General features: G+C 27.1%; 2 protein-coding genes across 8 annotated transcripts; one reads left to right on the top strand and one right to left on the bottom strand.

Annotated features, from left to right (window-relative positions):
- The first annotated feature begins 3377 nt into the window (after window positions 1–3377).
- Window positions 3378–24127, top strand: LOC132934944 (uncharacterized). 7 transcript variants are annotated; one of them, XM_061001371.1, is made up of 17 exons: window positions 3378–3593; window positions 7958–8015; window positions 9768–9814; window positions 9893–10001; window positions 10118–10166; window positions 12720–12784; window positions 16109–16154; window positions 16221–16309; window positions 18691–18831; window positions 19201–19326; window positions 19405–19479; window positions 19558–19632; window positions 19711–19785; window positions 19867–19941; window positions 20023–20097; window positions 21259–21375; window positions 24000–24127. In XM_061001371.1, exons 1-17 carry the CDS (start codon window positions 3496–3498, stop codon window positions 24105–24107), a joined length of 1428 nt encoding a protein of 475 aa, XP_060857354.1. In that variant the 5' UTR covers window positions 3378–3495; the 3' UTR covers window positions 24108–24127. The 7 variants fall into 7 exon arrangements, with proteins under 7 accessions (XP_060857354.1, XP_060857357.1, XP_060857356.1 ...); XM_061001374.1 differs by lacking the exon at window positions 19405–19479; XM_061001373.1 differs by lacking the exon at window positions 19711–19785.
- Window positions 10345–11294, bottom strand: LOC132936480 (uncharacterized). The gene is made up of 3 exons (XM_061003214.1): window positions 11244–11294; window positions 10532–11180; window positions 10345–10459 (listed from the first exon to the last, which is right to left on the bottom strand). The coding sequence occupies exons 1-3, from the start codon at window positions 11292–11294 to the stop codon at window positions 10455–10457; spliced, it is 705 nt and encodes a 234-aa protein (XP_060859197.1). The 3' UTR covers window positions 10345–10454.
- Window positions 24128–25827: the final 1700 nt, after the last annotated feature.

Here is a 25827-nt window from a genome sequence, read left to right as displayed (position 1 = left end):
CATGTCGAAGGACCTTTATCCAAACATTTAGTGTTTAATATCCATACTTGTAACATTCCCGGTGCTGACTTCGTCTGCAGAACGTTCTTTTTCAACTTTAAGACGATTAAAAACCTATTTTAGGAATAGCTACAGTGAAGATCGTCGAACAGGTTTAACTTTATTATCAGTCTACCGAAGTATCCAAATAAATATTGAAGAAATAATCAATACATTTTCCAGAATGTCACGTATAGTTGACTTAGTTTTATAAACTAAAATTGTATTCAACCATTTTTTAAAATTATCTATATTTTGTATACATTATTATATTATATTTCGTAGTGTATAATATTATCAATCAAGTTATAATATAACTATGGATTTTTAGTTGATTACTTCATGTATTAAAATATTTTTAAGAAAAGAAAATTGATTCTGTATACGTGCTTGGTCTTGTTTATATATAATGCGGGATTATTTGGATATTTAGTGGACGATTGGTCGGATTCATACATATAAGTAGATTTTAAAATTATAGAATTAAGTTAGAAATATTAGATTTACACTTAACGTCGAACATTAAATAGTAGATTTTTCGTCATCCATATCACTTATAATTTTCCTCACTATTTCTTTTCTATAAAGCGTCTTGAACGTTTTAATAATTCCTTGGTCCAAAAGTTGCGATTTTTATGTGGTATTTGGCGGTAAAAATTTTACTTTTATAGCTTGACAATTCGGTATAATATTGTGAGCCGGGCAATTGTCTATAAACAATAAAATTTTACGTTTTTGTATTTTCATCTGTTTGTCTATTCGTAATAGCCATTCAGCAAACAATTCACTAGTCATCCATGCTTTCTTATTTGCTGTGTAGTCAACAGGAAAAAATTTTACACCAGCAAAACACCTCGGCTTTTTCGATTTTCCAATTATTAAAGGTTTCAATTTATCTGTACCAGTCATGTTAACAGCCAATAATAGTGTAAGTCGTTCTTTGTTATGTTTACCACCACTACATTTCTCATTTTTGAATGTAAAAGTTTTATCTGGCATACATTTGTAAAAAAAACCCCCTACCCGACATTTCGCATATATTTTGCTTTAAGTGAAGTGTATTTGATAATATTAGTAGAAATCGTACTTACCAACGTATACAGTAGCTATAAAAGTGTATAAAGTTTCGGTACCAAAATTCATTTATACTAAAAAGCAAGTCCATATTTTGTGTTACGCCCTGCAAAAATTTCAAACACTAACCGTATTCAACGCTTCCAATCCAAAACGCTCCGAGCTATAACTAAAACACCTTTTTACGTGTCCAACCAGACCTTACATAACGATCTTGCCATCTCACCCGTCTGCGATGTAGCTAGAACTTTTTATGGACGATTTAACTTATCTGCTAAAAACCATGATAATCCCCTAATCAAAGGACTTGCGACGGCAAACATACCCGACAATCCTAGGAAAAGACTAAAAAGGCGGTGGTGTCGGGACCTATTAATTTAGTTAATTGCCTAATTTTATTTATAACTTAATTGTTGGTATTAAAATTTGGGGCAGCGCCGCCCCAAGTAACATCCAAAAAATACAATCATTCCAATCCATCTGCCTTCGCACTATTACAAAATCCCCCTGGTATGTAAGTAACAAAACCCTTTACTCTGACCTGAGAATAAATTACGTAAACCAAGTCACTAAAACTGCTTACCAAAAACTCCACAAAAAATTTAGCTCCCATAGTAACCCCAACATTAGTTATCTTGCTTCTCAACACATCCCTGACAACCCCCCACGAAGACTCAAACGAAAATGGGTTAGAGACCGCCTCCATTAATTAATAAAATACCCAAGTAGGTAGCTCCATTGGGAGCCCTCCTACATCGTGTCATTTTTCATGTTATGTAATCCTCTTCATCATTATTACTTGTTGTGCTTAATTGTATAGTTGTATATTTTCTTATTAAATAAAAAAAAAAAAAAAATTTTATTGTTAACTTATAGAAATATATATAAATAGCTGACAAAGTGTCTTCACTGGAAGGCTTCTTAAATCTGTCCTTTCCTCAAGCCACTTATTCACTTATCTATTTTACTTATTGTTCATTTTATGTAACAGATTGTAAATAAAAATTAAAAATAAAAAAAAATATTTTTTGTTACGGTTTGGCTCCGAAACGGCTTGGCCGTTTAGGCATATTTTTTTTTTGTTGTGTAATTCTCAGGACAAGGTTCTTATGAAAGAAAATTTTAGGAAAGTCCACCGGAAAAGTAGGAAATCTGGAAGTAAAAAATACAATAGTGGCGCAATCTGTCCAGGAGAAAAATAAACATATTAATAATATAATAATATATTTTTGTTTATTGTAAAGTTGCTGTTGGTTATGATTGTTATAGTTTTAGTTGTTAATTTTGAAGAATTTTATTAAAATAAATAGAGGAAATCAAACCTTTGCCGCTCCACAATTGGTGCCAAGAGGATGCGCTTATCTAGGAACAATATAGTTGAAGATGAAATCAATAACATGTCCACTGTATGTTGAATTAAACAAAAAAACAAAAAACTTGGTATAACTACTATCGTAGTAATGATACTTTAGAGTTAAATTATACACTTACGTACAAACGGCTATAATAAAACATAATCACCAATGGTGCAAAAATGGCATATTATTTGCGCCAAAATTAATATTTTATAATTTACCTATAAATAATAATTTTAATAAATCGTTTTTCGATCTGATAAAACATTGTCAATAATAAATTGTTAAAATATAATATATATTTCTAAATGTACCTAATATCTATTAAGCGTGGCACAAAGGTATCTAAGATTTTTGCGCTTTCGTACAATACGCTGTTGGCACTTTTGTACTCTACAACTTTTTTTTCTTATCCCATTTTGGTGCTTATGTCTTCTACCACTACAAACAGCGAATCTCAAGGGATAACGCCGGTCATCTCGACCTATATCCGGCCTACCATCCCGGCTATACATTAAAATATAGTATCATTTACGCTTAAAAAGATATTGCTTCCACATCATAATAGACCCAAAAGGACAATCAGAATTCTTTTTCCGGGTAACGGATAAGTTAAGATAAGTTTTTAACGGTTTTACACAGTCTACTCTGCACACAGTTCAATAACTCTTCATATAAAAAAAAAACCGTTGTGAGATGGGTTCACAGAATTTGTGAAGCCACGAAATAGCCCCACAATTTGCAAGCAACTATCCACTGTGGCGGAGCATGCTAGTTTATTATAAAAAATAAGATAACCAACATAAAACGTTATCTAAACATCCCGAATCGGAAGGTACAAATTGTTCCCACCAGAGCGCGTTTTGTTAATCTGCTTCCCCGTTACATCCAGCATTACAAGCGCACAGCTAGCGCTTCGACGGCCCAACCACTCTGATAGGCGACACTAAAAAATTATTATTTAACACGAGCGATATAGGAACGTGCATCGGCGTGGCTCACTTCGCCCACATCGATTTTCGTTGTCATGCCGTCTCCGCGTTCGTTCTCCGCATCCAGCCACGACGACTTACACGACTATGATTTGGACGGCCTAGGCGGCTGTAGTTTCGATATAATAAACGAGTGAGTGCCGAGTTTTCATTTTTATTATGCCGGTTATTATTTTTACTCGCCACAAGTTTACAATTTTCATAATTTACCTATTTAACTGAAACCATATTTATAAGTAGGTGCGTAGGTACAAGGGTATATCTTTAACAAATGTTTTCAATATTTTCTGGTGTTAGTTTAATATAATATGCAGTTATTTTAAAATAAACATGTATTTATATATTTTAAAAAAATTTATTTTTTATGAGATATACATTTTTTTTTTATTTGTAGATTTTGTTAGTAGTTTGTTTGTTGAAAAATCGCAGCTAAGAAAATTATTTCTGTACATTTTTTATTTTTCAGAAATATATATTTTTTTTTTTTATATTTAATTTATTTAGCATATTTACAATCTATACAATTTGTACAATAAGTAAATTTGATAACATAGGTAATATTAAAATGACTTGAATTTCTTGAGGGGGGAAAACCGTCCATCAACAGTACATCTTTGACTGAAATAGTCTTATCCAAAAATGAAGACGCACATCATTCATTGTCTTAAGAAATAAAATTGTTGCTTCACTACCTTCAATATTGTTCAATATTTCTATGTTGAGAAAATATAGAGAAATATTTCTATACTTCTATGTGAGCACATTTTTTCAGCAGACCTAACATTAATTTTGTTTACAGGGTTGCAGTCTGTGTTAGTTAGTAAGTGTTGATCTTTGGGAAATGTTTCTGTCATTTACTTCTAATGAGTCAGATACCATATAATATCCTGTTGTTAGAATTATATGAACGACATTTTGAACATAAGATCGTGGACTATTAGGCATAGAGTTCTTGATATTCATTGCTTTCAATAGCCTTGTATCAACGTCTAAAGAAAATCCTAAAATTTGTATTCCTACATTTGCAGCCATTTCTGTCGTTCCACCTAGCAAGTACATCACTATATTATTTTGAAACTACAAAAAGAAGGAGCTTTGTCTACTAAAGGTTTATCCATTACAAAGTAGGCATAATCAGCATTTATGTGGTTTTCAAAATATTGTGCAATTATGTTAGCTGATGTGGCCAAAAATGTATCAACAACTGCTCTTGCATCTTTGAATGGCAACACAAAACCAACTATTTTATTGCTTAACGTATCATATTCAATTTTACTACTTAAAGGAGTCCCATCTTCACTAACCCAAACACACATAGCTAAATTTCTTTCCTCCAAGAAAATTTTTAAGCGTCAAATCTGTATTCCCCTTCGACAACATTTTATTTTTGAGTTGATGTAAACTGGTATAAAGTTGTTATTGATGGCAAAGTATTTTCTAAATTTGCTTGTAATGTTTCATATAAAAGTACCGCACACAAAATACAAAAATACTGAAAACTGTCTTATAGATTTTTTCTAACGATAACTATTTTTACTTGTTGAACTTGAGTTGTTGATTTTATTTTAAATCTTCAAGTGAATCTTTTAGAATACTACATTTTACCATGACTGCTTTTACACCATCCACAATTTCATAAAAGTCAATTATAACTTAAAAGTAATTACTTTTTATAATCTGAAAGTTAACTTTCTTCATAATGACTTTTATCCCTATTTGAACAGCTATATTTTGGATTTGTCCACTTGGAAAGAACCTGTTGTTGTTTCAGGAGTATTCAACATAAAAATACTTCCTTGTTTTGATGGGTTAAAGTAGTTTTAGATTTTAAATCGTACTTTAATTTATACTTCATATTCTACTTTAATCAAATTTATATTCTTATAATAATTTACTACCAACATTAAATGTTTTTTAAAACCAACAATAATTTTGAATTTTGTTATGTTATTTTTAAAAACACCATATTCACTACTATCAATGATATCAAGCAAAGTTGTACGACCTAATTCTTCTATATTGATAATATCTTTACTGTCAATACTTCCAATAACTTATTATTAATGAATTATTAACATTTTTGAACAACATTTTTTTTAACCCAGGAGTTACTGTAAAATGGGACTACTTTGATAATTTTTTCAACTTTTTGTTACTTGTTTTTAGTATATTTTTTAACTAACTCTAATAAAGTTGTCTAAACAGTGTTTGAGGCTCAATTACATATTTATCTTAAAGTAGATGCTAGTTTTTTGATTTTAAGTGCATTAATTAATTTAATATGAATTTTCCTAATTCACTATCAATGTTATACTGCAAGTGGTATAACATTGATACAGAGTTTTTTTTTTTCATTTGATGTAATAGTATTCAGCCAACTAAATCAAAGATATCCCACTTTTTTCTAAGAGTTTTATTTTATTAGTTATAACCCAAAATGTTAAGTGGGGTGGGTAACTTTGATATAGCAATTATGTAGGTAAATTATTATTTTTTATAAAACATTTTATTTTATTTTATATTTTATATAAGATAAAAACAATACAAATATAACATCTTTGAAATAAGATTATAAACAATAACTCACTGGACTGTTTGTAACTGGATCAAAAATTCTGCCAATAAATTAACAGTATGTAAGAAAATTCCTTCTGAAAAGTTTTCTAATGATCCTATATTTTCTTTATGCTCTCTTAATTCAATATTTTTTGTTCATGATAATATGATCTTAATCAAACGTAGCAAAATATTTCTCCATAATGTAGCCTCTGTACTATTTTGTATTTGTAATTCTTTGTCAATTGTTTTATTTTTTTCCCATACAATCTGCGTATTTGTTGATTCTAAATGTTGAATTGAAATCTCATGACGTTGAATGCTTTGTGATAAATGTTTCCAACCATCGATTCTGTTTATCCATTCAGACTTTTTCACAGTTACCTTTATATAAACTGTGGAATAGCATACAACTTCAGTGGGTTCTTCCAATCCTCATAACATGGACTTCTGTAATTTTAAACATAGATTAATATTTCATAGCTTAGCACCAGTGCTTGCTTGTGCACTTCTTGAACATGCGTAAATCAGGGCCTGCTTTAAAGGTTTTAAATGTTTACAATTTTTAACACAGATTAAAAATAAAAAACAAATTTTAGTAATTAGAAGTATACTTAAGTGCTATACATTAAAGTACGTATAACATCAAATGTTACTCGATCATAGCGCACTGGGTGTTTGATTCCACACAAATCAGTATTTCATAAATTTGGCTGATAAAAAGAAACGTGGTATTATTTGTAACCCTGACGAAAAACCGCTTCCCAGCACACTATGATCGATTCAAATTTGATGTTTTTCATACTATACTATAGTAACTATAGCATGAAATTAAACATAAATATTCATGCAGTACTAATAGAATGTATAAACAATTTGTATATTATATAAATTTATCTTGCTGGCTGATTTCTATATTCATAGCTAATAATGCTGCTACCGCTTTAGTCAAAAGCTTAACACATTAAAGTAGAAAATCAAAACATCTTTAATGCCTCAACATTTGATGATGGACACAAAAAAAAAAAAAGAATAAAATAAAATCAATACATCCATTTGCTCAGAATTTTAAATATTACAGATAGCGCATAACTAAAAAAAAAGTTTTTTAAAATGGAATATAGGTACTTTTATATTACAACATACACTATTTAAACAAAACACTTAAACTCAACTTTATTGACTTTTATTATTTAAAAAATATTAATAATTTTCAAAGCCCCTAATAAGTGAGTTTTTTTTTAATATTTTACGTTAAAAAAATCTGTATACAATCTTAAGTGTAATAAATGTAGTGTTGATTTCAAGATATGTTGTCTATCTACAAAATATATTATTTTTATTCAATTAATGACATTAGTAGTTGCCATTTTGCTGGGTAAATACCTTAAGAACATGTCTAACGTTAAGATATAGACTATCTATTAAAATACTTTCAGTCAACATGACGTGTATATAATTAAACATCATGTATTAAATTTGTTTTGTTATAATGTTGATGTTTTTTCTATTAAATTTATTAATAGGCATATAATGTTATATATACGGTTATACCGTACACTTGTGATAATGGTTGTACTATTGTACTAGTGACATATTTAATAATACTTATTTGATACTTAGTTATTAAGTTTTGTGGCATAATCATTAAGTACAATATTTACATCAATACAGCGGTTTGTGTAATTCACTGGATAATGGTGTATGAATATTTAACCCCCCTCAATCATACAAATTTTTATAATATAAATATATGTTATAATTTATCTTACATTCAAAGATTAATTTATTTTAACATTGTATTAAGCCAACAAAGTTGATATATCACTCATTTTCAATTCATGTGTAGTATGCACCTTAGTCAACTTGTTCTTGTCAGTTGTCTATTTTAAAAATTATTATAATGTGTTTTTTAACATTTTTTTTTTTGTTATTACCTAGAATTGATAAATTTCTCGAAGGACTTGATGGTGCTGATTTACCAGAAACAGCCGATTTGGTAAGAGTCTTTGACCATGTACATAATTATATTCACATTAAAACTATTGAATAATTGTATGCCATATATTAGTATATTTATTACCATGTTATCCAATACTACCATACCTATATATTATATAAACATTTTTTAGTCTGTTATCCTTAAGAGGATGTCAGCGCACTATTTGTTTTCACTCTCTGGCCCATGCAAAACTTAGACAAAACGCATAAACGCAGAATCATTTTTTCTTTGTTTTTAAGTAATCTCAGAGTAAAATTACCCATTACAAAAAAGATGGAGTGTAATATTTTCGAGGGAATGATATTGATTTTATATATTATTGTTATTTGACATTGTGATCCACTTTCAAAATAAACAAAAAATTGTTGTACATTTAAATTATGTTTAAATTGTTTTGAGACAATATTTAGACAAATAAATATGTCATTCTCTCAAAAATATCATTCTCTATCTTTTTTGTGATGGGTGATTTTAGATGACTTAAAAACATAGAAAAAATGATTCCCTGAAATGCGTTATTGTTTTTGTCACGTTGCACGTGGGCCAGAGAGAGAAAACAAATAGTATGCTGACATCCTCTTAAGGCCTTGAAATTCTCAATCTTTTTATTCTACACCTACTTGATAATATTTCATTTGCAGTAACTTACAAAAATTATTAAAATATAATTACATTAAAATGCTCATAATTCATTCAAAAATTAAAATATTGTAAAAAATCAATGAGAGAACACGAATAATGTTCTTACCTAAAAGTTTGATAATAGTCAATTCACTCTAATATCTAAACTGGCAGCATACTATTTAAACTGTTGAACAAAATATCTTATTTTTACAATATTGCTTATATTGTCAGTTAATATCTAGGCATTGACAATATTGTCTCATTATGTTCAGCAATAATCATATTAGCTAAATATTTACATTAATATCTAAATTCCATGATGATATGATGTTTATGGTATCATAAACATTTTTATGCTCAATCTATACACCATTCAAGTTAAGAAGGAACCTCGTCTGCCAATTTGTGTGCAGAGACGTAGCTTAACCACACAGATGGTAGTAGCCCCTAAAAGTTCCCTCTTAACGTGAGTAGGAGTATAGACTTAGCACTATTTAGTTTTATTACACTTTTTAGGTTTCAAAATTTGTTAAAAATAATAATATTAAGAAGTATAGTTTGTTATAATCCAAATTTAACTATATTTAACATTTTTGACTTTTTAACATATAGTATTCATATACATACTTAAAATATTGAAGACATTTATCAAATTAGTTTTTATACTAACTATATATTATAATCCTTATAATATACCCATCCATTCTTATGTCTAACTTGCGTAGATATTAAGATTAATAAATCAGTTATATTTACATTATAATTTTTTTTTTTTTATGTAATATATGATTTGTTACTATGCTTTATTATTTTTTGTCGTTAGATATTATTGATCATTAGATTAGATAATGAAGTTACTAAGTTATTAAGTAATTTTAGTTACTAATTACTATTTTTTAATACTATTTAATAGTATTTTCTTTCATACTGTATGGATATCTTGAAATTTTACATCTTCAAATAGTGTGTTTTTTCTCAACTATTTATTTATATATTTGATGGTATGAATAATTTAATGTTACAAAACAACTTTATAAATCATTTTAAATATATAATATAATTTGAAAAGTTAAATAAATTTTATGAAATATTTAAATATTTGATATTTTTTTAATGATTATTCAGGAGGTAGTCAACAAAAACAATCCAAAAAGTGATGTAGAATTTGTTGGGTAATATCTTTTTTGTTTTAATTATTTTGAGATTTATTTTTGTATAAGTTAAAGTTATAAAATTTTAAACAATTTTAGTAAAGATTCAGCTGTGTTTCAACTTCTAGAAGACCATGAAAACTATGGTGTGTATGAACACAATCCAAATGAATGTAACTGGAATGTTTTTTATAAAACACTGCCCCCTGTAAGTTATTTGTCTTAAAAAAAAATAATTTGAAATTAAAAAATGAATTAAATAAAGGCATAATATTATGAGCTATTGTTTCCTATGCGTGTTATGTAAATAATCAATTATTTTAGGGTGAACAAAAATTTATCAAAGTAGAGCCAAAGACTGAAATTATTAATGGTAATTATCAACTATTTTTATATTTTGATAGCTTTTATTTACAAAATTTATTTAAAATTACAGTTATTAATAACTAGGGAGCGGATGTTTATGCTCCAAAAAATTAAAAAATATGCATGCAATTATGCTCTTTAAAGTTTAAAAATATGCTTAGAATTTATTAAAAATATGCATCAAAAAAATTTTTATTTACAACTTATTTTGTTTATTAACAATTAAAAATATATAGGTATAAAATAATTATTCTTAAAATTAAAACTTAAAAAAGAACTGTTGGTGAATTTTTTGTTAATCTGAAAATAATAAAGATGGGTAGATATTAGAATCCAAGTACTAACTAAGCATTAAATAATTTTAAAATATACCTAGTAATTGGGAATTGCACTGGATGATCAATGTTTTCTTTAAATTATCAAAAGTAAATTTTCTTCTGTTATCCGATAGCAACATTTTGAATTTTGAAAAACTGCGTTCTACATCGGTAGATGAGACAGGAGCATATTTGAAACATGGTAGGTCTGACGTAGTTAGTTCTTCTTCCAAGTCTTGAATAGTAACATGATTTTTTCCTGCCAAAATGTTTGAAATTGTATTCAATTTCTTCAGTCCATGATTTTTATCATAAACGCTATCAAGTTTGGTTTGTATAGATTTTCCTACATTTCCTGGGACTTGAAAAATTTTAGCTTTAACTTCTTCGACTATTAAAATAGAATCTGTCAATAGGACGCCTTGTTTTTCCAAGCTAGTAATTTTATCCACTAAAAATCCGAAGTGTGTTTTAATGAAAATTAAATCATTTTTTATAGTTGGATCTTCCATCAACGATTTTGTAATATTAACGGAACTTGCATCATTTTTATCAAAGGTTTGCATAACTCTAAAAAATGTATCAAAGTGATCACAATAATATGCCGCTGCGTCCAACCATGTACCCCAACGTGTAATAATTGGTTGAGGTGGTAAAGAAATTTCAGGAGCAATAGTTTGAAAAGCATTTATTCTTGATGGAGCCTTTAAAAACACTTTTTTACCATTAGAAATTAAACTATCGACTTTTGAAAAATGTTTACGCACTTCCTCTGAAATACGATGCAACCCGTGTGCAACACAGGTGATATGAATCATTTTTGTGAATAACGATTGTAAAACTTTTGCATCCTTCACCATATACGGCGCAGCATCCGTGACAAATAATAAAACATTTTCCCGGCATATTTTATCTGGCCAAAGAAGTAAAAGAGAATCTTCAAACAACTTACATATGCCTTGATGATTGGCTTTCTCCAAAATTTCGGATGCAAGAAGAAATATTTGTCCTGGTTCATTTATCTCTAATGTCCCGATAATGACATTGGCAATATATCGACCCTCCACGTCAGTCGTTTCGTCAATGCTTATCCAAATTCTATTATTATTTACATAGTCACGGATTTTTTGAATTGTTTTATTATAAATTTCGGCCACATAATTTTTTCTTAATGTGGATTCGTCTGGAATATCATGCTTTATATATTTGCTTAAAAATTCACGAAAGGCTTTATTGTTAATTTTTTTTAATGGGATATTCGCACGTAAAAGCGAAGAACACAAATCCTCATAAAAAGGTAATTTTTTTGTAATATTTGAAACAAGTTGCTGTTTGTTAATTGTTGACAACGATTTATCTTTGGAATTTTTTATATGTTTATTTGTATTAATATGCTGAAGAACTAAAAAACGTCGATCACCGTTTACTGAAATATCGCACAATGTACAATATAAAACAATTCCATCGGTAGTAAAAAATTTAAATTCAGAAACAAAATTACGAAGTCTCGACGATTTGGAATTAATTTTCGGCATTTTTAAGTAAATAGGTATAAAACTTTATACAATATAGAAACACTTAGGACGAAAACGAAACTATAACACAACTGAAACGCAACACGAGGACACAGCACAACGAATGGTAGAACACAACTTCAATTAACGAAATTGTTCGATGGCGATAACGGTGTTTTATATTTATTTTTGTCGCGGGACAATGTGGATAAGGCGATAACTTATCGAAGAAATTGAAATAATCGCTATTCCCGCCGCCGCCACCGCCGCCGGGAAGTTTTGAACTATTAATTACGCATGTCGAGTCCGTTAATATATTACTATAATATTAGTATATCACGAAAAACCTCAAATATGCACTAAAAACATGATAAATTTAAAAATATGATCAATCAAATAAAAAACGAACAAATATGCGAAAATATGCAAAATCAAATTGGTAAATTTGAATTCTTAAGGTGATGAAACAAATTTATATCTTACTCCGCATTGATTTAAATGTTACTAAAAAATATGATAAATGCATAAACATCCGCTCCCTATTAATAACCATACAAATGTTATATTTTACCACTAACTTGGTAATTAAAAAAAAAAAAAAATTCTCCAGATATCAAAATATGCTGGTTTTACATTTAACTATTTGAATGTATGGTTAAACATTATCATGTTTGAATTTTGTGACTGATTTATTTTCATGATTTTTAATAATTATGTTTATACTTTTAGATGACTTAAACACAGACTCTGAAAACATATTGGAAACCTTCTCTTTTAACCTTGATAATACTCAGGTAATAATTTATTAAAACATATTGAAGTTTCATTAGATTTTTAGTATATGTTTCAATTTGAAAATGATAAGTAGAAGGGTGAAAAATATTATAAATGTATACAGTTCTAATATAACATGGATCAAACATTTTGAAAAAAAGTAAATACTTTTCAATATAATGAGTGTTTTATGTTAAAAGACTACCCTTTATAACTAACTGTCTAGACTTGTTTTTTGTATATTGACAAAATAATTTAATTATATGGTCATTATTCATTAAATGCCTACATTTTGTGAACATTTAATTTTAAAGAGACGTTCTATATTTAATTCTATATTTGTACATGTGATGTAATTTGTAGAAGTACCTTAATATATTTATTAAAAGATAATACTTTCATGTCAACTTAAATAAATATAGCTAGGGATGGGTCAAACTGAAGTTTTCACAAACTCGAACCCGAACTCGAACATAATTTTTTTCTCGAACTCGAACTCGTTGGTATTTCGAACTTTGAAAAATTAAAAGTTAAAACATTTAAAACTTTAAAAGTTAATGATTTGAGTTTTAACTAACTAGGTATGACAAACTAAAAAGTTTAATATTATAAATTATAATTTATAATAGAAGTAAAATTATTAAGTAATGTTATTAATTATTATTTAAAAAATTAAAACTTATTTATAATTACTATATAACTTGTTAGTTGTTGGTTATTAATTTATTATTAAACTAAGTTTAAAATTCAAAAAAATAACTACAAAGTACTAGTAGATAAAGTGACCATTTTAAGTAAAAATTAACTAAAAAATTTAAATTATAAAAATAAAAACTGTTTATAATATTTATTATTTAATAATTATATGTATTTTTATTTTTTAACATTTATAACTTAAGTGACAAGTATGTTAGAAGCAATATTCTTTGGCTAGTTAAATTTTAAAGTTACATAAAATACATTTGACAATAAAAGTACAATTTAAATTTTAAGTAATTAAAAATTAAACATTATAAGTACATTAAGTTATTAACAATATAAGTAAAATTGAAGTAACTTAACATTTTAAATAGTAAAATATAACAACTAAAAAGTAAATAAAAACCTTTTTTAAACAGTGTAACACAATAAAATTATTATAATGTATAGTATAAACTATAAACAAAAGAAAAACAAATTAACTGGTGTATAAATGTATTATTAGGTATTAGGAAACTAAATAAATATTTAAAAATTAATTTAGGAAGTAGTTGAGACTTGAAATCATACATTTTTATTCAAAAATACTAATTGCTTCACATTTTCCGGGTCCAATCGGTTTCTTTTTTTATCACAAATAACTGTTGCTGTACTAAACAATCTTTCTGATTCTGTAGTTCTAAGTGGTTTACATAAATATTTTAATGCTACATTTTTAAGTTTGGGGTATTTTTGTTCATTTTTCTAGTACTCAAAAATATTTGTTTCAGACAGTAATACATTTGTCATCAAAAATAATTTAAGTTCATCTTCTGCACTCATTGCATTGGTGGAAGTAGACTGACAGCAAAATTGGAATAATTTTCATTTACTAAAAAATTTAGTTGTTCCACTTTTTAAATATTTCGTCAGCAGTAGTTCGTGTTGATAGTGCTTCACAAAATAAAAAATCCTCTTTAATTACAGTTTGAAATACATACCGCACGTAAACCATAAGTTGAGCATAGTTTGATACATCTGTGCTTTCATCAAGTTGTATGGAAAAAATCACTATTTTTCACTTGATCAATTAATTTTTCTTTAACGTTAGATGCCATACTTTCAATCCTGCGTCGAACTGTATCATTTGACAGTGATATCATATCAAGTTGTTTAGCTGACGGAACGAACACCTAATATACAAGTTACCATACCTTTTGCCGCCGGTAAAATCAGTTCTTCGCCGATGGTATGAGGTTTTCCACACTTCGCCATTCTTAAGCTCACTAAAAAAGATGCTTCAACTGCTTTTTCAGTACTACCGTTAAAATATAATATAATTTTCTTCGAGCTTTTCATCTCTGACAATTTTTGAATGAAATAGTCCTTTGGTTTGTTTTTTAACGTTGAATGTCTTGTAGGAAAGAATTTCAAAACAGATAACACATTGAGGCCGAGCCTCATTGCTTACGTCTATAACCGTGAATCCAATATTAATGTACTCAGGATCATATTTCTTTACACATTTTCTTATTTTCATAGAATTATTCACATCTTGACTTGCGCTTTCCAACTTACTGAACCGTTTTCAGACGTAGATTTATTGTCTGTTGCTCTATTTAGCCACTTATCCATATTTTTACTTTTTAGTACTGATATAAAATAATGTACGATGTAAATTGTAATTATTATAAACATAAGTCAAGTCTTAACATAAATATTTAAAAACATAAACTCAACTGTTTACGTTGACTAACACCAACAAACTAAACGGCCGCAGCCGAAGAGAAAATATTTAGTACTGATATAAAATAATCAGAATTTATATACGTACATACGCGATAAATATCAACAATTATATACGATATCTTATTTATTGACGTATTTTCTGTGAAATCTAACCTTTATTATCTGAGTATTAAAAAACACACGACATTGTAAATGTCATCGCTACGCTAAGAATCTAATATTTGTTTTTAATTTTCCGTCCTACCACTGTGCGGCCTTCCGCGTACCACCATGTAGTCTTTCGCGTACCACAGTTTGAGAACCGCTGTTCAAAACTATTATACTTGTATAAATTCAGGCACCTATACAAGGGCATCAATCATCGATAACTACAATATGAAGACTATTATAAACCTAATTTGTTAGTATACTTGATAATTTTATGGTCATAATGTATTCAAATATGCATAACAATTCATTTTTTTTATAAATGATTGAAAGCTTTATTTGTATTTCTTTTAGTTTTATTATTTTAAAATATTAGGTTAATACGTAGTAACTCGTAAATAATCTTTTAATACAATTGTATTGCATTATTTTTTTAAATGTGATAATTTCCAATGTTAATTTTTATTCACATAAATATTTGTATTATTTATTTAAATCATAAACACCCAAGGTCATAGAGCACGGATACAAAATAAAAATATATAATTTTATACTTATAGAAAAAATCAGTTTTTGAACAACATTCTTCTGAAGCTTTTTTAACTGGTAAAGTTGTTCTTAGTTATAAGTAACTTGTAATCGAGAAAAACTTGTCTAAAAAAATCTTATAAAACAATTATTGTATGCATTGTATTATTTTTAAAAATGTGAATAGTCCCATATGTTTTTTTATTCACTTTAAATAAATATCATATAATTTTTATTTACAGGAAAAACCAATTATTGGAGAACATTCTTCAAATGTTATTTCAACTGGTAAAATTATTCTTACTTATGAATCTTGCTCTTAAACTACTATATTAATTAAACTGATACTTTTAGCTGCTGATACTAGTGAAATTTCATTTTATGATGATGTATTGGAAAATTTCTCATTTAAAATTTCTCCATCAAAAGATGACAATATTAAAGTAAGTTATAATGTATGTAAATTTAGTGATTAAAAATAAATAACACAGAATTTTAAAGAAGTACATGATATAATGAAATCCCTAGTCAATATATTATATATTATATGTGTACATGATTATTTTGTTTTCATGTTATTAATTATAAATTTTATAAATTGTCTTAACATTATATACAATTTTTAATTCAACTGTTTGCAATAAAATATCGGAAAGTAAACATAACAATTATTATTTAATGAAAAATTATAATTAACATAGAAACTAACCTTATATACTCGGTTCAAAATGAGATGATGACTTGGCGGCCAAGTTGTGCGCATGGGGGTGGCTTTGTTCCGTGGCAGCGTCCGACGCGTCACCGTAATGGGGACAGCGTCTGACTATATGCCTAACCGCCCCCGACAAAAACTGGTCGCCGCTGAGTCATCATCTCATTTTGAACAGAGTATAGTTATTCATTCTGAACAGATGACATATAGGTGCGTTACTTTTAGAATAGAATAATTAAATTTTTTATGCAGTTTCCACCTTCTACTCTAGCACTAGATAAATTATCTTAAAGAAAATAAATTTAATTTTTGATTTAGTAGTTTTATTGATGCATATCATCATTAATTGTGATTAATCAAAAATGTTTCAATAATTTATTGTGCATCAAAATATATATTATTATTTAGTCACCACAACACCAACGTTTGTTTTCTCTTTCGGTACCATGTGGGATATAGCAATATGTATTCTGTACTTCATCGATTACCTTTTTTAGAGCATACTAAAACGATTTTTTAAAGATGTATATTTCTTTGGTCAGGCAGTTTTTTTAATTTTTTTAGAAGTTATAAATGTTTAAAAGTAAAAGTAGCGTACTATTTGATATTTTCTCCGTTACACAAAGTTATATGCACTTTTCTACTTTTTCTTAACGTATAATTAATAAGGTATTAAACTTAATCCATCTTAAATATCTGAAAAAATAAACTGAATAAATTTGTAATTTGTTTCAATAAATAAAATAATATAGTTATTCTTATTAGGTACCAATCAATCAATTAGTTAAATTTAATTTTTTTTAATAAATACCTAAATTTATTGTTAATTTGTGTACGCTATTAGTCACAAATGTTCAGTTATTCATAATATAATATAAACATATATATTTTAACTGTTAAGATATAATTCATATTCAGTGGTGTATTAAACATTTTGGAGTTTCGGGCAGTTTTTTTAGGACCTCTATCCTTTTTAAAAAAATCAAAATATCAGATATACTCATACATTATTTAAAACATTACCTAAAAATACAAATATTTCACTTTTGTTTTTAGATTCTGAGCAAAGCTAAGAATTTTAGGATGTTTGAGATGATAACAAAAATAAAGACAACTTTTGTCATAATTTATTGGATTATCATCAAACTTAAAATTTTAATACAGTACTGTATCATCCCAGTGGCCCTCCTAATCTGGTACATTTATTATATAATAATGACCATGAGGAAGTTTTGAAAAATTCAATTTAATCAATTAAATAAATAACAGAACATCTTTACATACTTGTATGCATTTTTTCTTGCTTGTTTTGCAGCAAATGTTCTCAATAATTTCATTATCCCTACATTTGACCAATTCTGCTTCAATATTTAATGTCACATAATCATTTATATGTTCTTTGATTTGTTTGAATCTTAAATAGTTCATAATTAAATTTAATGCAGATTATGAAAAAAAAAGTTACATCCAGCTTGAAAATATATCTTTGTTAAAATAAGTCAAGAAGAGATGTTCTGTTAAATTCAAATATGCTTATCAAGATAAAAAATAAAAATATTAAAAAACTACCTGACCAATGCGCAGGAAATATACTTCCTTATAAATTGTTTGAGTATGCTCTAAAAAGATCCGTAATTGTGTAAGTATCATATTATGAATACATAATATGTTACCATATCAAAAGTGAGATAGACAGAGAAAACAAACGCTGGTGTTGTGACGACTAAATAATAAAACACATATGCACAATAAATGGTTGAAACATTATTGATTAATCACAATGAATGATGATATTCATCAATAAAATTATTAATTCATAATTAAATAATTTTATTTAGTGCTGAAATAAAAGGTGGGATCAGTATAAAAAATTGAAATCCCCTAATTCTAAAAGTAACGCTTATATACCTCATATGTTCAGAAAAAATAACTAAAAGGTTAGTTTTCATGTTAATTATCGTATTTCATTAAACAATTATCGCTATGTTATCTTTCTGATATTTAATAACTATAAGGTTAGTTTTCATGTTAATTATTGTGTTTCATTAAACAATTATCGCTATGTTATTATTCTGATATTTAATTTACTTACAATTAAACGTATATTTTTAGAAGAATGCGTTTAGAAAGCCAAACCCATGGTACCGCACAGATTCAACACAAAGAAATAATGTTTTTCATCATAAAATTAAAAATCAATACCAGGGAAATAGTTCATTACTATCTGTTCCTAATAATAACAATAACTATAAGGTTAGTTTTTATGTTTTTCATTAAATTATTATTGTTATTGTTGAATATAATTTAATATTGTATTAAGTATCATCATATTGTGCAATGAACACAACATCGTTGTTATTAATAATATACAAAATCACGCCGTATCATGCGATATCATTATTAGCGAATCGAATATTGTTAAACAGTGGCGTGAGACTTAGTTCACTTGTATATAAGGCCGACTTTTAGCATACTGTAGGTACTACATTATAATGTTACTTATTACTAAAAGCAGTATAGTCATTTTTGTCAAGATCGATCTACAAACACAATCCTAAACTCAACAGTTATGTTACCTTCTGATATTTCATTTACTTACAATTATTAAATGTACGTTTTTAGAAGAATGCATTTAGAAAGCCAAACCCATGGTACCGCAAAGATTCAACTCTAAAAAATAATGTTAAACAAACATCTCAATCACATCTCTCACCTGTACCATTTAGAGCTCATGGTGTAGTCGGAGAAGTAAGTAAAATCATTTAATATTAAACAAATTATTTTATTTTTCAACTTATTAAAAGAAATGTCACATTTATAAATCAGGGGAATAGTTCATTACCATCTGCTCAATCACATCTCCCGCCTGTACCATTTAGAGCTCATGGTGTAGTCGGAGAAGTAAGTAAAATCATTTAATATTAAACAAATTATTTTATTTTTCAATTTATTAAAAGAAATGTCACATTTATAAATCAGGGGAATAGTTCATTACCATCTGCTCAATCACATCTCCCGCCTGTACCATTTAGAGCTCATGGTGTAGTCGGAGAAGTAAGTAAAATCATTTAATATTAAACAAATTATTTTATTTTTCAATTTATTAAAAGAAATGTCACATTTATAAATCAGGGGAATAGTTCATTACCATCTGCTCAATCACATCTCCCGCCCGTACCATTTAGAGCTCATGGTGTAGTCGGAGAAGTAAGTATAATCATTTAAAATTAAACAAATTATTATTTCATTTTTCAATTTATTAAAATAAATGTCACATTTATAAATTAGGGGAATAGTTCATTACCATTTGCTCAATCACATCTTCCACCTGTACCATTTAGAGCTCATGGTGTAATTGGAGAAGTAAGTATAATCATTTAAAATTAAACAAATTATTATTGTATTTTTCAATTTATTAAAAGAAATGTTACATTTATAAATCAGGAGAATAGTTCATTACTATCTGCTCAATCACATCTTCCACCTGTACCATTTAGAGCTCATGGTGTAGTTGGAGAAGTAAGTATAATCATTTAAAATTAAACAAATTATTATTTCATTTTTTAATTTATTAAAAGAAAATTCTTATTAATTAATATATTAATTAAACAGTAATTTATAGGTAAAGCCAAATTTAGTTAAGAAAATTAAGTGTTTGTATATTATTATCTTTGGATTAAAATATATAAATAACTACTTAATAATTCTTATAAATGACCCAACAAATTTTTAATATTATTACAATGTGTCATACAACCCTTAAAATCTAAATATTATAAAAATATTCCAATTTGTTTATGGAGAACACAAACAAATTAACCTATTTATTAAAAACTTAAGAACCCAAAAAAAAAAAAAAAATAGTTTTTTGCTATGTTGTACATTTGTAAGACGGAGACAATGCATGCGGGTAAAGCATCCTCTTGAGATGTGGACAATATTATTTCACAATTCAAATATTTGATAATTGTATATTTCAAAATAACTGTAAATAGTCAAATAATTAAATGAAATCTGTTTATATCAAATAAAAACATTGACTGCAATCAAGTATGGTAGTTATTTACAAATATTTTGTATTTATATATTTATGATGAGTTAAAAAGACAGAATTTTCAAATTACCCAAGAATTCTAATCAAATAAATGCTATGAATACCTATGCTATTATTTCTTATTGTTTTTTTATTTAGATTATGTTCAAATTATTTCATAAAATCAAAAGATATTTAAGTGGTGAGATCTACTCAAACTACATCTATTTTATTGAGTTGTATCTCAATAATGTATACAATATTATAGTTTTTCATATATTTGTAATAATTTTTAATTTTTAACTGTAAGTGTTTGATTGTCATTTTCAAAGCAAATATTTCGCGTGGAATATTCTAGTTAGGTGTTTATTACAGCATTGTCCATTACATTACATTGCCATATAACACATACCTATTTGGGATTTTAAAAGCAATTTTAGGCTCTTATTGTACATTAATAGAACAGTCCTAGTAATTATATATGTTGTTCTAAAAGTTTATTGCTGATAATGATTGATTTTTAATATCTCATAAGAACTGTGTATATATTTAATTATTTTTAAATAATAATGGGTCTCAATGTTTGTGTGGGACCCACAAATATAACAATAATTAATTTACATTTTTTATAATTTATTTGATTGTAGTATTTGTGTCCTGTATCTTTGGCTGGAACTACAATAAAATTTGTATCAAGAAAACTGGCAAATACAAGCATAAGAGAACAAATTCTCGTAGAATTAGCCACACATGGTGTCATAGAGGCAAGTAATTTAAATTTATATAATATTTTAGTTCTTTAATATTGTATTAATCTTAGTTATTATGCCATATTGTTGACTATGTTGCAAAACCTCGTAAGTCCCATTTATCAAACTGTTCAGTAACAGCAAAAAACTATGACATGTATTGACAGGGCGGTAGCAACCAATTAATGCGCCCAGGGCAAAACTTCAAAATGCGCTCTTAAGTATTTTAATTTTCTAAAAAAAAAAACTCAACTGAATATTTTTTATAAACACAATTTAAATAATGATTGTTCATTATAATTATGTAAGCGTTTGTTAATTTTATTTAAATCAATAACTTACCTATTAAAATATAAATATACATAATAATTATAAGTACATAGGTATAACATAATAATATTACTTTTACTTATAAGTAACATTTAAATTGCAATTTTTCTAGTTTTTCGATCAATGTATGTTCAATGGATAAAATATCCATATTAAATATTCAATCTTGTCCTATTGTCGACCGCGAAAAGTTTTTTACTAGCTTTAGCTTACTGAGTGATCTTTCCCAGTCGCCACAATTATTGGCAAAGTCAAAAATATGCGTAAAGCTATTTCCACATTTGGATATTCAGTGTAAAGAATATGTTGTAATTAATTGAAGTAAGGCTGAAGGTGTTGTGACTCTTAAATCAGATAAAAGAGAAAATGCTTGAGACTTATAATCTTTTATTTCAGAGATAAAATCGGAAGAATTTAGATCAGTTCCATACTTCAGAGATAAGTCTGTTGCACATTTTTGTATATAGTCCATAGTATTTTTGTATATAGTCCATCAAGCTACTATACTCTATTCCATCTAAAAGTGAACCGCTTTCGCGCATGCAGACTAAGCCGCCGAACATAGCCTGACCCCCCCATGCGATGGTTATGCGTTCTGTGATTGGCGGACAGTCATCGCCAGCCATCGAGCGCGCCCGCGTTAAAACTCTCATCGATGTCCAGATTGTGGTGGGAATGCGTGGAAGAAACGTGTTTTTGTCAGCCAAGTGGTTCTCTCTTAGATGGAACAGAGTATACTATAATTAAATCCAAAATTTTCATTAATTTCAGACATATTTTCAAATCCATTCTTTAACTCTGTAAGAATTTGATCATAAACTTCAAAAATAGCTTTTTTAAATTGACTCTGTTGAGATATAACTTCTCAAATAGATCTAGTTATATTGGTTTAGAAGAAATAGATAAAGAAATATGATTATCTGGGTCTAATGGTAGACTGACTAGATTTAGATAGCCAGGTATTCATTTTTTTTGATAGTGATTCTTGTGTTTCTTTTTTTTTTCTCTTAATTTTTTGAAAGCTGCACCGGATAATTTTGGGGCCATGTTTTTGGACTCTATTTTAAAAATTATACAGTTATTAATAGGAATGATAAAAATATGGAGTGAGAAAAGATTTTCTACGCAAAAAAGTTTTTGCTATGTTGTACATTTGTAAGACAGAGACAACACATACGAGTGTGACATCCTCTTAAAAATAATAAGAAACCTGTTATTTTTGTAGTTTTTTTTTCATTTATTGAATTTTTCAATTTATTATTTTGTTAAACTTTCTAACTCTAATGTGTGAAATTCCAAGAAATTAAAGTTATTTAATTACCTATTTAATTAAGTTATTACCTACCTATTTGAAACATAATTTGATCAAATTATCAGTTGACAGTTTTCAATTAAATTTTTTATTCATCACCAATTACCTACCTACTTAATAATGAATTTATGTAGTTTTATACTATAAAAACTAACTTCTAACTTAAGTTACTATTTTCACCAAACTAACTTATATAGTTACTTAGTTACTTTTTATATTAAAGTAACTTAAACTACCTAGTTAAAAAAAAGTGACTAACTTGCCCGGCTTTGAAGTATTTGAATATGTTTTTTTTAATGTATTCGGAATACTTAAATACTCATTTATTCAAATATAAAATAGAAGTATTCTTTACAAGACTGATAATATTATTATAAGAGAAGAACCATCAAACTTCAATGCAACTCAAATTTATACTTTATTATAATCACTGTTTGGAGATGGAATGAGAGATATTGAATAATACAAAATTTCACATTTTCATAATAATAATTTGTCGAGTTGCGAGGTTTTGATTTTGTTATTATGAATACGATATTTTTACTTTTACGATATCTCAAAGTATTGTGGTATCAAAATACCTCAATATGCAAAAAACTACAGTGCTTCAAAAATCCAATAGAAGAAATTAAAAATTTGAAAATTACGACTTACGGAGGTTTCCTATGTAGAGGACTGCTGTAAATAAGATGAACATTTTTTTTATTATTATTGATTTAATAATAATATTGGTTAAGATTCTAAAATATAACTAACATACTAAATACCTTTGTTTCGATTAAATTAATTATTTGTTCTATTATGATTTTTTGTATAATTTCCAAAATATCCAGTATTCACTTTAAATGTAATAATCATCAGTCATCACTAAATACTAATCTCCTAATAAACATACTAGTAGTCTTAGGGAATTTTAATTGACTTTCATTTAAAAACTATTTTGATAGTTTTATCTTTTTTAATTATTTAAAAACAAAAAGCTTGTTTTTTTTTTCAGAACAATTGGTGGACGCCTGATGATATGTTCTATGCAACATTTACCGAAAGAAATATCGCTAAACATGTTTTTAAAATATATCCTCAGAACAATAAAAATTCATATTAATAAAAAAGGTTTCAATTTTATTTATACATGTGTTCTTTTAGTCTATTTGTGCTTTACAGTAGGTACAAGTAGCATATTTTGAAGTGAATATTACATAATACAAAAAAAAAGGTTGATATGTTTTGCATTCAATGTTACTAACTTGTACTTATTAATAGGGTTCGGAACTTCTTGCTTTTAAAATTATCAAAATATGCAGCTAACTTTTTATTTTGTTTTTGAAAGACACATAACGTTATTATAATTATAAAAATAAAAATCTTAATAGTAGGTAGGTACATATAAAAAACAATTTATATACGGGTTACCTACTCATCTAGTCGTCTTCATGTTCATCTGTAAAGTAAAACAAAAAAAATTATTAATATAGGTATGATAATTTTTGATAATTTTTTTCGTAATTTTACCGTTAAAATTATTGCACTGTATGGTGAGACATTTGCTTATGTTCTCAAATTTGAATGTACGCGTCAACAGGAATTACAGCTAATCTAGTTTATAGAGAATTATTATATTAACACTAAAAATCAGCTTAATAAACAATTAATAATATATATGACATATTTTTTTAAACATTCTCATTTAAATTTTATTTAACTAGACAATATTTAATCTTATCAGATAACAAAAATACATAAACCTGGCAACGACGGGTATTTCAGCTAGTTTATATTTAATAAAATAATTTGAAAATGTCTTCTTTACATGTTGTGAAAATTTGGTAGTTCTAGAAGATTTCCCGCGCAAAAAAGTTTTTGCTATGTTGTACATTAGTAAGACGGAGACAACACATGCGGTGTGACATCCTCTTAACTCTTTGTTGACCAGACATAGAAAAAACAACTTTTTACCATTTTTTTTTTTTATATTCATAATTGGGTATCCTTAAAAAAATATTTTATGAATAAAAAATTTAATTTTATCCAACCAATATTTATATATAATTATGGTACCTGAGAGTACCGTTGGTCATATACTGATATTCACCGCAGGACTGGAAAGTACTGTTGGTCATCTAGCTAAACTTTTTTTAACACGCGGCATACAAACTATTTTATTTGTTGTACAAATAAATATATTAAAAATATTAATAAGATGGTCAAACATAAACTTTTTTTAATTTGTAATCCCTGTAGGTAAGTGTTTCTAGTGATTAAAATAATAAAAAATATATGAAACAAATTATTTCAGACTTGAAAAGGAACTTTATTCATATGGTATATAAATTATACATACTACAAAAGTTAAACATATTAACTTATCAAATAATATTAATAATAAATAACAAAGTTATAGCTCTCCTTGAAACTAATAACAAATGTATATTGGATGTATTAAAAATGTAAAAAAATTAACCATGAATAATTTTTAAAAAAAAATAAAAAAGAATGTTTTCCTCATAACAAAATAATACAAACTAATGTATTTAAAATAAGTAAAATTATTATGAATATAAAAAATAAAATTGGTGGGTAAGTGGATGTCGCTTGCAGTACAGTAGGTTACAAGTGGGTCGCTGTATAATGGAGGATGGTATTAAATTTGAATCCACTGATATATCATTGTATACGAAAAACGATTCTGAGCTGAGGCGGTTTGTCAGTGTGCATATTTTATATTATATTTATATCGTTATTACTATTATTATTAATACGGTAGCCGGTAAGTTGAATTAATATTATAAAATTACAACGAAATAACTAAAATCGTTATTCTTGGT

The sequence above is a fragment of the Metopolophium dirhodum genome, chromosome 1, assembly GCF_019925205.1.
Source record: "Metopolophium dirhodum isolate CAU chromosome 1, ASM1992520v1, whole genome shotgun sequence".
Lineage (NCBI taxonomy): Eukaryota > Metazoa > Arthropoda > Insecta > Hemiptera > Aphididae > Metopolophium > Metopolophium dirhodum.
Note: the sequence above shows the minus strand (reverse complement) of the source record. Positions and strands in the feature narration are given on the sequence as shown.